The sequence below is a fragment of the Hetaerina americana genome, unplaced genomic scaffold, assembly GCF_022747635.1.
Source record: "Hetaerina americana unplaced genomic scaffold, ioHetAmer1.1.p SCAF_6, whole genome shotgun sequence".
Classification (NCBI taxonomy): Eukaryota; Metazoa; Arthropoda; class Insecta; order Odonata; family Calopterygidae; genus Hetaerina; species Hetaerina americana.
This window is the reverse complement of record NW_027287205.1, coordinates 7,273,869-7,288,392: the sequence shown is the minus strand read 5'-3', so window position 1 is coordinate 7,288,392 and position 14,524 is coordinate 7,273,869. Positions and strand designations below refer to the sequence as shown.

Below are 14,524 nucleotides of genomic sequence, written 5' to 3'. Positions count from 1 at the left end.
GAAACTAGTGATACCAAAATAAAGAACATAATAATAATAATAATAATTGGGCCCGTTCGAGCAGAATCGGGCAATTTATTGTTTCAATTTCAGTTTTTTGGGGTGCCTTATGTTTCAACCCCCAGTACAATTTCGTTAATTTTACAAATACAAAATATGAGTTACATGTCATTCCTTTCCGTTGCTCTCCCCTTCTTACTTTATCTTTTGTTGATAAATCTTTCCAATATTTTCCTAATTGGTCCCTTGGGTAGATATATCCCAATTTGTTGGACGTTATGCAAATATCCAAGGATAGCCTCCAGTTCGCGTCTTTCCTTGGCATAAATTGGGCAATAAAGGACTCTGTGTATTGCCGTGTCCTCCATCATACATTCACACGTCCCCTCCTTTTTTTCCCTATTTTCTTGAGGTATGATCTAAACTCCCCGTGCTCCGTTAAAATTTGCGTAATACCTTTGTAAGTTTTAAAGTTGATCTTCATTCTTTCTTTTACGCTAGGTAAAAATTGTCTGGTTGTTTTCCCCTTTTCTAAGGTTTTCCATTCCCGTTCCCACATCCAGGAAATACGGTCTTATGAAATTCCTGTTATTTCTCTATTTCTCAGCTCGAGACAAAGCTACATCTACCGGAGTAGCCTCTTCCATCTGCTTCATCCGTGCCTTGATTCTTCTTTCCTCTATTGAGAACGTTATCGATTGTATCCCAGTTATTATTTGAAGAGCTTCATTACAGACCATATTGTAGCTCCCGGATATTGCAATTAGGCAAGATCTTTGGGCCTCCTCCAGTTTTCTCCGGATTCTGCTGTAATTTAACCTCTCTCCCCACACCTCGCAGCCGTATGCCAATATTGGGATGGTGACTCCGTTGTATATAGTTCTTAAGCTCTTTGTGGTGATGCCAAATCTGTTTCTACACAGCCCCCTAATGCAGCTAAATATTTTATTGACCTTGCCTGCTGCATAATTTGCGTGCTCTTGGAATGTTAGTCTCTCGTCGAATTCAATGCCCAGGTATCTGAATGTGGAGGATCTATTGATATTTGACCATAGATTTTTATAGTTGGGTTTCGTGACAATTTTTTCCCGAATACGACGTACTTAGTCCTATTCACAGAAATTTTTAATTTCACTTTTGCACTCCATGACTCCACTATATGGCAACATTCTTTTGCGAGTTTTTCTATTTCTCTCCTGGAATTTGCAGGCATTGTGATCACAACGTCATCAGCGTAGGCTGTCCATCTGCAGTTTCCAGGAAGGGGCTGATTCAGTGAATCGTTCATGGAGATGTTCCAAAGAAAAGGACCGAGTATGGATCCCTGTGGTGCCCCTTTTGTAATGTTCTTTTCAACTTCCAGATTATTTAGTTGTATTTTGGTGGTTCTATTCAAGAAATAGTTTTTAATAAGTTCTACTATTGGTCCTGGGACATTATACCTTTTGAGCTGGTTTATGCAATGGGGCCACCATAGTGAATCGAATGCTGCTTCGTAATCTATGAATAAGGCCACCTTATACTTATATTTACGATTTTTGATTTCTGGCAGAAGTTTTATTGCCGCGGCTGCGGTGGATCCGCCTCTTCGAAATCCAAATTGGCTTTTGTGAAGTAGATCCTCCTCACCAACTGCTTCTTCAATTTTCATTTTGATGATTCTTTTGAACATTTTCCCCATTTCGAGTAGCAGTGTTATCGGTCTGTAAGCCTTAGCATCAGAGGGATCTTTTTCCTTAGATTTCAAAATGGTGCATAGGACACCCTTTTTCCATGCCGCAGGGAAGTATTTGTTTCTGCAACAGTCCTGTAGCAATCTAGTTAAATAGTTGAGGATAACCGCCTCGGCTGCTTTGATCAATTCAGCGTTTACGCCATCAATGCCTGGGGCCTTTTTCATTTTCATCTCTTTAATCGCGGTTCTAACTTCCTCATCTATCTCCGTACTTTTGTCTCTTACTCTGTCCTTCGCTGGTTTTGCTCCTATCTGTCTAATCGTCAGCAAGCTGTTAAAGATGAATACGGGAATGTATATGTTTTCCAACCTGTCCTATGTGGAGTTCCACAGGGGTCAATTCTCGGGCCTTTATTATTTACTATTTTTATAAAAGAACTAGCTACCATAATAACTCATTGTAAACATCACTTTTATGCTGACGATCTACAGATATGTTTTGAGTCCTACCCCTCTGAATTTAACCATGCCATTGACTTGGTCAATAAGGATATCCAACTCATCTGTGAATGGCTGACTGAAAATCGGCTAAATCTAAATCCCAAAAAGACCAAGTTGATAATCTTTGGAAGCACCGCCAATGTACATATGCTGCTCGCAAGTGATCTCCCTAAAATAAGTGTTTTAAATATTCAAATTGACTACTCAAATACAGTGAAAAGCTTAGGAGTTTATCTAAGCAGCACCTTAACCTGGCGCGAGCAAGTAAATGCCATTTCTAATAAGTTCACAAAACTCTTTACACAATGAAGCATTTCAGACACCTAATCCCTATAACATTACACCAGAAGCTTGTTTAAACGTTAGTATTACCACATCTCGACTATTGCTCAGTTGTCTATGCTGATGTGAATAAGGAGCTAAGTACAAAATTACAAAGGCTCCAAAATTCTTGTCTACGATTCATCTTTAATATGCGTTTTAATGAACGTGTTACTCCTTACTATAAAATGTTCATTCAGTATTTCATCCAGTAAACTATGGAACTCTTTGCCTAATAATGTAAAATTATCCAGGAACACATCCCAATTCAACAGGAAAATGTTTGAATATCTGTCTACCACACTACCAAAATGACCTTATTACTGTTCTATCAGGCTAAATATTTAACTATTGTTCTTTGTATTTGTATGTATGTATTGTACTATATGTTTCGTTCAACTGATGTTAAATTATGTCTTGTTTCACTAGTTTAGAACCAGTTTCACTCCATAGGTTTCAAAACCTAATGTAACCTGTATTCTGCTCCAAGGGACTTTGCTCCCAGAGCAATAAAAATTGTTTATATATATATATATATATATATATATATATATATATATATATATATATACTTTGCAGGCAAGGGAGGTTAGCCTCACGCCTAATTACTTTTTGCTCTTCAGTTTCATTTTCTACTGTGTCATCCGGTACTAGCGTGCTGATGATTTTGGAAATGGTTTCGTCCAGGAATAGAAGGCGTTGGCCTTAGCTGAGTATGTTGGTAGGATTTTAAATTTTTCCCTGGCGATTTTATATATTAACCCCCAGGGGTTTGCCTCAATATTTGACCTCGAGAATTTCTCCCAGCTTTTATCCTTGCTTTTTTGCACTTGTTGTTCATAGTTCTCCTTTGCCTCAAAGTATCTTCTTTTGTTGATCTTGTTTTATTCTTCTGGCTAATCCCTTTCTGGTAAGTTATCCGTAGGTTTCTACAATTTATCTTAAGCCTATGAAGTTTCTCATTCCACCACACTGTTTCGTTTCGTCGTGTTCTGGTCAGAGGGATCGAGGCCAGAGCGGAACCTTGCAGCGCCTCCCTAAGTGATCTAACTCGAGCATCGATGTTGTTATTGCTTGGATCCCATGGCAGCAATTCACATTTGTACCAGGTGTTCTTTGATAATATCTACATAAATTTTCTCCAGTTTGCTGCACCGATATTAAATCTAGTATGAGACTAATCTGTGATCGCTGATGGATAGTTCGGCATGAACCTTCCATCTGTACGCATCTCGTATTAATTCTGAGTTACTGATGGTTAGGTCTATATTTGAGCAGCCTATTGTTGAGCTAAACGTGTACGGTTGCCCTGGTTCGTTTATTATATACAGATCTTCGGAAGCTATTAAGTCCTCCAATGCCCTGCCTCGGTCATTGGTTTCCTTTCTAAACCATATTTTGTTCTTTGCGTTAGGGTCAATTGCGACTAGTATCCTTTTATTTTTGAATTTATGAATCAGGCTCTTTAATTCTGTGATGTATTCTTGGATGTCCTCAGATGGTGGCATATATCCGGAAATCAGTATCGATGGCTTCCTATCAGCCCGAATTTCTGCAACTGCGAAGTGATTTGTTGTGCAGTGCTCAAAACTCAAGAAATCATAATTTTTGTTGAAGACCATGATGCTTGCAAAAATTTTTTCTTTGGCATTTGCTGGTGTAATGTGAGTTGCACTCCGAATCCTGGGATTTTCCATTTTATTTCATGACTGTTGCTGTACACATATGGTTCCTGCGTCAATTTAATATCTAGCCCAAGATCCGTTGCTATTTTTCTTAATGCATTAGTATTAACCTTTGCCCGTTGAAGGTTGATTTGCCCCATTTTTATGATGTGGTTTTTAGTCCCCATAATCGATCGCCTCTACAATTTGTTTTAGTGCCTTCTTTAGACAAGGGCATTTCTTGTCACTGGCTTTGTGGCTACAATCTTTTATGTCTGCTTTCTTGCAATTCATACAGCAGGGTGGTTTTTCTACAGAGTCGCATCTCCTGGAATCATTGTTTTCGGAGCAATGGTCACAAAAATCCTGGTCTGCATAGCACTTTTTGGTAGTGTGCCCGAACTTTTGGTACTTGAAGCACCGCGTTGCTACAATCAAGTCCTTCACTCTATATGAGCTAAACTCAATGAAAGCCCTTTCTCTATTTAACAACTTCTCTCTGCTAATGGGGTCTACCTCGATTACCCAGTTTGTTGTTTGTTCATTTCTTTTCCCAAATTTAAACAATGCTTTCATGTGGCTACCTGCAGATAGGTCATTTTGGTTCCTCATAGCTCCCTCAAGATCCTCTGGTGTTACGCTTGATTTAAACGCATATAATGCCATTCTAGGGAGAACCTTAACTGGTTTTCTTATCAGTAGGTTATTATCTGCAAATCCTTTGCAATTCTTCAGTTTCTCTTCGATATCTTCGTTTTCGGACTCAATTTTTATAGATCTGTTCTTTGTCCTAGTGATTCCTTTGATTTTAATGCCATGTTTTTCGGGGTTTAATATTTTTAGTACCTTCATCTTCGTGTCGTCACTTGTTTCTTCCTCTGCTCCTTCCCCTGGGGTTATTACTACAGTGTACGTTTTGTTTGCCTTCTTGCTCCCTATTGGAGAGATCTCGCTCATGTACTCATTCCTCTGAATGGAAGCGATTTCAGCAAAAGATACCCACTGCAAGTTTCGAACAGGAGGGCTTCAACTCTTCTCTAACTATATGTCTTATTATTTTTACATTTACATCATTGTTTTCAGACTTGGCCTCTAGTTTTCCTAGAGCCCTATTATGGCTATTTATTAGTGTCATGAACAAGTCCTCCAATTTATTTATTTCGACTGTGATTTCATCTTTTTTTAACGCTGAGATTTTTTCACTGCCCACAAGATGACGCACAGCATCACTTGCTACACTAAACTGGATTGCTAAAGAACTGAGGTCTGCCTCTCCATGAAAGGCATCAGTCCCTGCCATTGCTGTGTTTGATTAGCACTGCACTAAGTGATACTCAATCCCATTTATTCCATACCCAATGTTTAAAGATGATTCAAATGCTAGTTGATATGATGATGGGCGCTTCACTTAGACCTAGGGTTCCAATTTCCAGGAAAAAAATTAAAAATAAAGAACAGTGGAAATACACATAGTGTTCTTCATGTAATGATAATTTTTCTAGTTTGAAATTGGTTTGAGTCCCCTATTAATTTTGGATATCGCCAAAGAAGGGTTAAAGAATGAATGATCTTCAGTATTTGATATTGATTTGGCATTGTTTTCTATCACTTGATTGTAAGATTTATAGGACAACTGCCATTATTAAACGATAATAAAGGTTTCTACAACAATGGCATTGAAAAAATGCTCCACTCTGCAGGGTAATGAGAAGGGAAACCAAATGGATCTCGTCATTCTATGACAGACAGACATTCTTGAGTCACATCCTTATGTAACTGCCGGTATTGGGAATATAATCAGTCATCACTTTTTTTTTATTTGGGATCATAATTGATATAATAATAACAAAATAATCCAAATCCATCCAAATAATAGGACCAATGATCATGCATTAGAGGAACCTCATTTTTATTTCTGTGCTCATGTCAAGGTTTTCCAACCATTTAATGAAAAATTGTCATGAAAAATAACAAAATTTAACCTGTGAATCTATTACTTAAAATGATAAAAATCAAATGTGTGGACTTAATTATATTCAACTGTGGAGAAAACATTCAATTACATTAAAAATTCTGAATATCAATAGGAAAATATTTAATTCAGCACACAAAACAGGGTACAAAAATAAAAAGAATGACGCAAGTCTTGCTTAGCATCAAGTGTACATGTGCATCACCAACAATTATACCCATTACTCATTTTTCAGATGTTATATACAGACAATTAATTTTCAACTTCACAGCTTCGAGAACTTCGGTGGATCTCCTTTTGTTGCTTGTGCCATTACAGCTTCCAAGAAGTCCTCACTCTGTAGCATTGTCATGTTGCGGAAGCGCTGCAAATGAAAAATCACACGAGATTTAGTGAACTGAAAGTTGGTTCAGCAGATTAGGCTAGAACTCACTTGCTCTTTTAGCATGTGAAATTCACAGAGTCAAGGTAAGGAGGCCAGTTTTTTCCCTGCGTCATCAGCAGTTTTCCAGGCTTCTAGTTGAATCAAAACAAGCAACTTGAGAACATATGCCTGAAGGTTTCACCTGGTTTCGAATCCAGTACCCTGAGGCCAACAGCCAAACACTATACGAGGGTGTCCCCTTAAGTACCCGGCTTAACCTAGAGAAGGTTGTAGTTGTTTGAAAAATATCACTGTATTAGAAGGTATGGAAACCATAAAGCTTATGTTTGAAGTTTGAAGATGCTAAGTTGTTTAGTATTTGTTTGGCAGCCATCAATAGTGAACGTTTTCACTGAATTTGTGAAAATTGAGAAAATTGGTCATCGTTATCTGATACAATACTTTTATTTGAGAGACCTCAGCCCAACCAATATAAAACCTTAACTGGATTCTACTCTGGGTGAGTCTGCTCCTTCGTTTACAACAGTAAAATATAAATGGTTGCAGAGTTTAAACGAGGCTGTATGAGATGTCGAGACGAGCATCGCATTGGTCAACCAAATGAGGTGATGACTCCAGAAACGGTGAAGAAAATCCACAAAGTGATACCGGATGATCAACGACTGAAAGTGCACGAGCCAGCAGATATAGCAGGCATTTCAAAAAGTGCGGTACATCACATATTAACTGAAACTTTGGACATGAGGAAGCTGTGTGGAAAATGAGTTCACACTCGAGCAAAACCAGTGTCGTGAAGATACCTGCAATTGAGTGTTTCACCGCAACAAAGCCGAATTTTTGCGCTGTTTCATAATTATGGATGAACAGGTCCACCACTTCACACCCGAGACAAAAGAACAATCGAAACAATGGATTCAAAAGGGAGAACCACCTCTAAAGAAGGCAAAGACCGTTTCAACTGCAGGCAACGTCATGGCATTAGTTTTATGGGATGCATGTGGGATAATTTTTATTGACTATCTTGAAAAATGAAAAACTATCAACGGCGAGTATCATTCGAAGTTATTGCAACGTTTGAGCGAAGAAATCAAGCAAAAGCAGTTGCATTTGGCTATGAAGAAAGTGTTGTTTCATCAAGACAATGTGCCAGCTCACAAATCCGTTGTTGCACCAGCCAAAATTCATGAATGAAAGTTTGAATTGCTACCTCATGCACCCTATTTGCCAGATTTAGCCCCCTCGGATTATTTTCTGTTCGCAAACTTGAAAAAATGGCTCGGTGGTCAAAGATTTTCCAACCGTGAAGAAGTGATGTCGGCAGTTAATGGCTACTTTGAGGAGCAAAACGTTTATTGCTATTAAAAGGGTATGAAACTTATTGAACATCATGGAAAAGTGTATAGAGCTGAAATGAGATTATGTTGAAAATTGAATAAATTTTTTTCCAAATTTTTGTGCTTTCTTTCTAGGGTCGGGTACTTCTGGGACCACCTTGCATGTGCTTTGAAATCTCAGATAGGCACATCATGCATGCAAAAAGCAAGACGTTTTCAGTTTGCACTAACTTCTTATAGGCAGCCTGATAGCTATACCTGTGCCATTAGTGCGTTATATCAAATCTGAGCATTATATCTGTGCATCCATTTAGTGAATGATTACCTCATATACAACCGATGATTCAATGCTTGAATTTGAAACTCACAAACTTTGATGAGTCTATAGGAGTAACTCACAAGAAGTGGCATTCATTAAAAATATTTACACTGATGTGTGATAACCCAATGAGATATTAAGCATCCATAGGCTTAGATATAACTATGAAGCTCTCCACAATTTCAAAGTTTTGTAATGAAAAACTTAGCCAGGGGAAAGATTTGCAATCAATCAATTCATTAAGAATTAGACCATATAAACAAACCTACATATATTCAATAAAAATAAGATCTACTGGTTTTTTTCAATTATTTATGCCTGGCTTGCTCCTTAATTTTTGCTAACATACCTTTTAGTGAAAATCTGAATGAACTAGGTACGGTTCGCATGATATTTGAGCCAACATTGCAGATTTAGATGCAATTAGGGTCAGAGTAGCCGACATTTAGTCAACAGATGTTAAAGGCAACCACAAAGCCTTAGCAATATAATTATACTTACTATATGGTCCAGGCCCTCTTGAATAGTGTGATCTGCTGAATAAACCATATTCAATTTGGTCCCTTGAACAGCAACTGGACTTTTTGATGCAATGTCAGCAGCTATTTCTATTGCACCATTAACCAAACTGTAAATATAATTTTTTTTTATTATTATTTTTCAGACCATTCAGTGGAACAAGATGAGGCAACGTAGCAGCGATGAGGTAACCGAGTACAGGTCAAGGGCAGAGTTCGCTGATGTCTACAGGAGCATTTTAATCCCGCACATTTTTGCTTAATTAAGGATGTCATTGCAGAGTGTGAGTTTAGCATACATTTGCCTCATATAGCCTTGTAATATGAGGCAAGTAACCACGTAATCTTTGTAAGCTGTTTTTAACATCACAGCAGTTCCTCTGGCATTTTTTCCAAGCAGGAAGTTAAGTTTCTAGGTAGCACTCTGTTCTCTTGAATCCACAATGACGAAAAATAACGATCAAGCCAAACTGCTTTTACAAAGTGAATTGTTGTGATTAAACAACCTACCCAGAAGACAATGCCAGCTTTGCAGACCTCCGAACGATTCGCTCTATTCTCCATCGGAAGAAATGAATACTACATAAGGTCCAACAACTGCAGCACCATTCCGGTTATTTTTTGGTATCCCCTCATACATGTCATTTTATCAGTTATAAATCCAGACATGTTGCAATAATTTTTCTTTGTTAGGAATTTTTTTATTTGTCTTTTAAACCAATTTAAGCCTGTCATGTCTTTGTATTTCTGTGTTAATATATTATATAGGTTTAGTCCCATTGACTTTGGTCCTAGGTTTGCAGCTTTGGTTAGATCGCATCTAATATGCAGGTTTGACTGCATTCTGGTATTATGACTTTGGTAGTGAGAATTGACGTGGAAGTCTGACAGATGTTGTTTCATGTGTGCCACTATAAATAGAATTTATGCGGATGGAAACTTAGGTCATATTTCAATAAAGTTCTCATAATATTACAAAGTTTATTCTTTAATTTCAAATATTTAAAATTTCAAATGATTTCAGCCTTGTTCTGGTTCCAAGAGTAGAAACGATTCCACATGTAATTTGTCCTTATTTCATATTTTGTTAACATTATAATATTTCAGGAAACATTTAGAGCAAGAGACTCGTGGTCACCAGGAAGATCATTCATATGGAGAGACTTGAGTGCCCAGCCAGGCTTCCTTGACATGCCTCCAGCCCTTCCACTTCCTCTGCCCAACAAATCTGTCCCAAACCCTCATCTGCTTCTAAACTTGGGAGCTAGGATAGCACCCTAAATGTTGCCATTCATGAATGCAATGTTACAAAAGATTGAGAGAGAGAAACTGCGACTGATTCAGCATAACTGTCATTGAGTGTTAATATTATAAAACAAGGTTGGTCAGTTTAGCAGTAGTAGAGTTAGGAGAGGCGACCAACAGCTGAGGTCATTTGCATTGGTCAGTTTAGCTGACACAAATTGCAAACATTGTATTGCATTGTTGTGTCATGGTTTAATTTATCCACCTCAGAGTTTCAAGTCTATGGCACAATTCCACCCATGACAATTATGCACAATCAATAGGAATTTACTGAAATCATGTGCAATAGGTTATTGCCATGGAGTGTGAAAGGGATGAATTCCTTAAGCTATGGTATAATAGAAAACAAAACCCCAATATTGTTGATTCAATCATCTGGTGATGATCATTGTGCAAAAGTAACATGCAAGAAGGCTCAAAAATGATAGTCGCTGGTTGACTGAAGTTGTCAATATTGGTTTGGTCTTCAATTACACCGTAATGGCCTTTGGAATTCACAACTTCATATAATTTCCAGATTCATTCAGACTTTGCATAGCCCCCAACAAAAATCAACAGCTGTCATTGAGCGACAAAAAATTGCAGATTAAATCGCTTGCATCAATTGGAAGGATGTCTCTTTAGCAATGATGTCGAAAAATATATTATTAGCCCCATCATTTGACAGTGGGAGATATCATGTCAATAAAATTCAAGAGATTTAGGGCAGAACAGATAGATTTAAGATGCCATTTTTCCCACTAACAATTAGGGATCAGAATAATGTTGTCCGACCACGCTAGGGGGAAAAAGTATTTTCGGTTAAAAGTAGTATGGCATGTAATCACCCCCTGCCACACACCCTAGTGGTGGCTTGCAGGGTCCTATGTAAATAAAATATTAGGGTGGGTGACAATGAGGGCAACATAACCTGTCAATACTTAAACCAAGGAGAAGTGTACCTAGAAGAGCAGTTCACTACTCACCATCCCCATATATTATTGGTTTGAGAACTGGCTTATGGCAGATCTCAAGGCAACCCTGCCCTTTTATTCATAGGTTTCTTAGGTCTTATAGGAAATAGGGAGGGGAGCATTCCTCCTCCCCTCCCTCACCCATGTTATCCTCTCATTGTTGCCAGCCATTGTTACCCTCTCTCTCTCTCTCTCTCTTAGGTTTATTTACTCCACTTTCACATTTGTTTTGGGTACTCTTTTGGTTTCGATATTAGCCCAGTTTTACCAACTTGACTTTTACATTCCTCTTTGGTTTCGGTAATCAACCCTTTTATTTATTTGACTTTTAAATGAGTTTCAGACAGATTTATATTTTTGTTGTTTGGCATAAAAAACCATGGTATTTGCTATCATTCTACGAATTATTTATGCTTAAAATTCAATATTATGTATATAAAATATATTGTGCACATATCACACAATATTCGGGCATATAATGACTTCACATGATGCATTGCCGCCTAGTATTTGAGGAAATTTGTTGTAAGTCAATCATGATTTTTTTATGCTGCTGAAATGAACTACATTGTGCCAAGGATGTGGCATTTAAAATTGAAGCAATATAATTTTCAGCATGAGAATTTTAGGAACCTGGAGCATAGTATACTATTCATTTTCTATGTAATTTTCATGTTATGATGAAAGATAAAATACATCCCGTCATTATTGGGCAAAATTGTTCATTTTTATCCAGATACCTCCATTGGTCCGTGAGCCCCTTGAGACCTCAAAAAGCTCCTGGCTTGTCATCAGGGGTCTAAGCACCAGAGTTGACACAACACCGATGCTCTGGCTGGGACTGGAACCCATAGCCTCTTGATCAAGCAGGCAAATGCTTTACCTCCCCACCAGACTAACCTCACATTAAATTACTTCTACCCCAATCTAAATATCAAGAACTGCCTGCTCTGATCATTGTAACTGGTTTATTTACCATTAATTGAATTAGAAAAATTGTAAAATACCTGATTAATTAGTCTTAACGTGAACTAATGACAAACATATCATTTTACATAAACAATTTTCATTGATCAAGTAAATTCAATTTTTTTATGCGTAAGGAAAACAAATGTATTATAATACCTCAACCTTGCAATATTAAAGCATGTGAACAGCAACATGAGCTTTTTTAAATATTAAAATAAAGTGGAATATATTCCCAGGGTAGAGAAAGCCTCCCCACAAGACCTAATATTAACCCATTCATAACATAGCTAGTTGGGGGTTCAAGGCAATGTATCATACCATTTAGAATTTCCTTCAAATTTTGTGACTTCGCATGACTTAGTTTTTTCAAAGAAAACTTCCTGGGCATGAAGAACTTTACTTCTTCCTGTGAAGTTATTGCAGTCAAGATGCTTAACTTTGAAGAAGCTGGGACCCTCGGATTGCCCTCAATTGATATTATGAATATCTCATGAGTGTGGTGATGAGATTTGAGACTCTGATTCTTGCTTAGAATGCAGAGGAGCTACAAATAGCTCTCCCTTCCTGTAGCTGAAGATTTATCATCAATGCAAGTGGACAATGACCACTAAGACTGTGCATTTGGTTTTTAATCTTTCTTTTATTATTAGTCATAGAGTAAGATCAATCAGGAAGGCTGAAAATGACCATATTTGAATACTTAAATAGATTATATAGCATGATCAATCAATAACAACTAATTATAATGAATGAAATTATATCATGTGATTACAAACTATTTATTAAGGTTTTGTGGAACCACTCCTTAAAGGGTTTTTTAGTTCTCCATCAAATGACTGAACAAAAATGGGGCAAGGTAGGAGTTCAAATGCCTGCCCTACTCAAAAGGGGAACTGAATTTTAGGTTAAGTATTCTTTTCTCCTTGGATATAACCTTATACAACAAAAAATGTGAACAGGAGGGAGAAATAACGGCAAGGATCAGTTGAAGGATTGATTAGTCAAGAGGCTCCTGAAGAACCTTGTCTATCCCTTAATTTCCACCAAAATTGTTTAAGGTTCTTTGTTCAATTGAGGGATCTTGTTATCTGCATTATTTTATATTCTCTGTTGTTTCTCATGTTAATCATGTGTATTCTAGGTCGTTTGTTCCGATGTTGTCAAGAGTTGTGGTATTTCAGGATATGTCATGCCATTCAAGAGGTCTTGCAATTCAATTATGATTGACTATTTGTATTCAAATGCAGGTACACATACCTCTCCTTATCATCAAAAACTCTGCTGACAAATCCACAATCTTTAGCTTCAGATGCTTGCATTTTACGGGCAGTGAAGGCTAATTCCCTTGCTAAACTTGAACTTCCTATTGCACGAGGTAGTCTCTGGAGTGTTCCAACATCAGCAGCCATTCCTATTTACGAAAAATTATATATGTATACAGATTCTCTACCTTGTTAGGTCTAGATGTCACAAACTGGTGGAGTAGAGAAAAAACGGCTTTAGGAAAATTAGAGACCAACCTATATCAACTTCTTTAACTTGAAACCAAGCATCTTTGGAGCAGTATCTGATATCGGCAGCAGTAATGAGATCTACTGCACCTCCGACGCACGCACTGTGAATGGCCCCAATCACAGGCTTACAGCACTATATTTGGGCATAATGGATTAAATTGAGTTTCAAATAGTGACAAAAGAGAAGGGTACTAATGAAAACAACGTATACCTTTTCTAAGGATGAAATGCTGTCTTGATATGCCTTTATTTTTTTATCGAGCACTTTACATCGCCTGGCAACATCATCGTGTTCTCCTATCTCGGCGCCCATGCTACTCATGTCGTTCAAGTCGATTCCGGCACAAAATAGTTTTCCAGCAGCTGAGAGTACGATAGCTCTACATTCGGGGTGCTGTGACAGTTCATCGAAACATTTTCCTATTTCCCTGAAACAGGAGCATTTAATGAAGCTAATGGGCGTATAGACACATTCATTCTCAGAGCATCACAAATCTATGGTAAGATAACATATCTAGTCTAGTATAAAACTTACATCCACATTTTGTTATTCATGGCGTTCAGTTTTTCTGGCCTATTGAGTTCTACATGATAAACAAACGGCTTGGGTACTTTGATTGCTAAAGTTTCAAAGTTGCTGAGTACACTAGATGCAGCCGAGCAGTTTCGTTTGAGAAGTTGCTGCTGGGCACAACGTACTGAAAAGATTTCGAAATGAAGTACATTGCACAGATCGAGGATATTTCAGCAACAGAAATTATTATATTAGCATTACATACAAAGAGCTTCCCCCAAAGGTTGTGTTTTACAAATCACTGAGTGATACATAATGTGGACCACGGTTCTCAAAATAATTCAGCTGGTAGAGAGCACTGTGACAACTTGATGAGCTCTTTTGTCTATCGAGTTGAATAGCGATATCTCTGTTTACTGGCGGAAGATAAATATACACATATGACCTTTCCTCGATGTTCCTCACAGCTCACCGCTTAACACTGCAGGGATCATACGATTAAGCCACTACCCAAATACATCCATACCTCTGTCTGGCAAACGAGTAACCCACGTAGTATGATACCTCTCGTAACGGCGGA

At 37.8% G+C, this 14,524-nt stretch overlaps 1 protein-coding gene across 1 annotated transcript; it reads right to left on the bottom strand.

The window, feature by feature from the left end:
* Nucleotides 1–6,046: 6,046 nt before the first annotated feature.
* On the bottom strand, nucleotides 6,047–14,524 carry LOC139694988 (delta(3,5)-Delta(2,4)-dienoyl-CoA isomerase, mitochondrial). The gene is made up of 7 exons (XM_071593544.1): nucleotides 14,210–14,524; nucleotides 13,966–14,128; nucleotides 13,642–13,858; nucleotides 13,437–13,563; nucleotides 13,174–13,327; nucleotides 8,673–8,799; nucleotides 6,047–6,497 (listed from the first exon to the last, which is right to left on the bottom strand). Exons 1-7 carry the CDS (start codon nucleotides 14,256–14,258, stop codon nucleotides 6,399–6,401), a joined length of 936 nt encoding a protein of 311 aa, XP_071449645.1. The 5' UTR covers nucleotides 14,259–14,524; the 3' UTR covers nucleotides 6,047–6,398.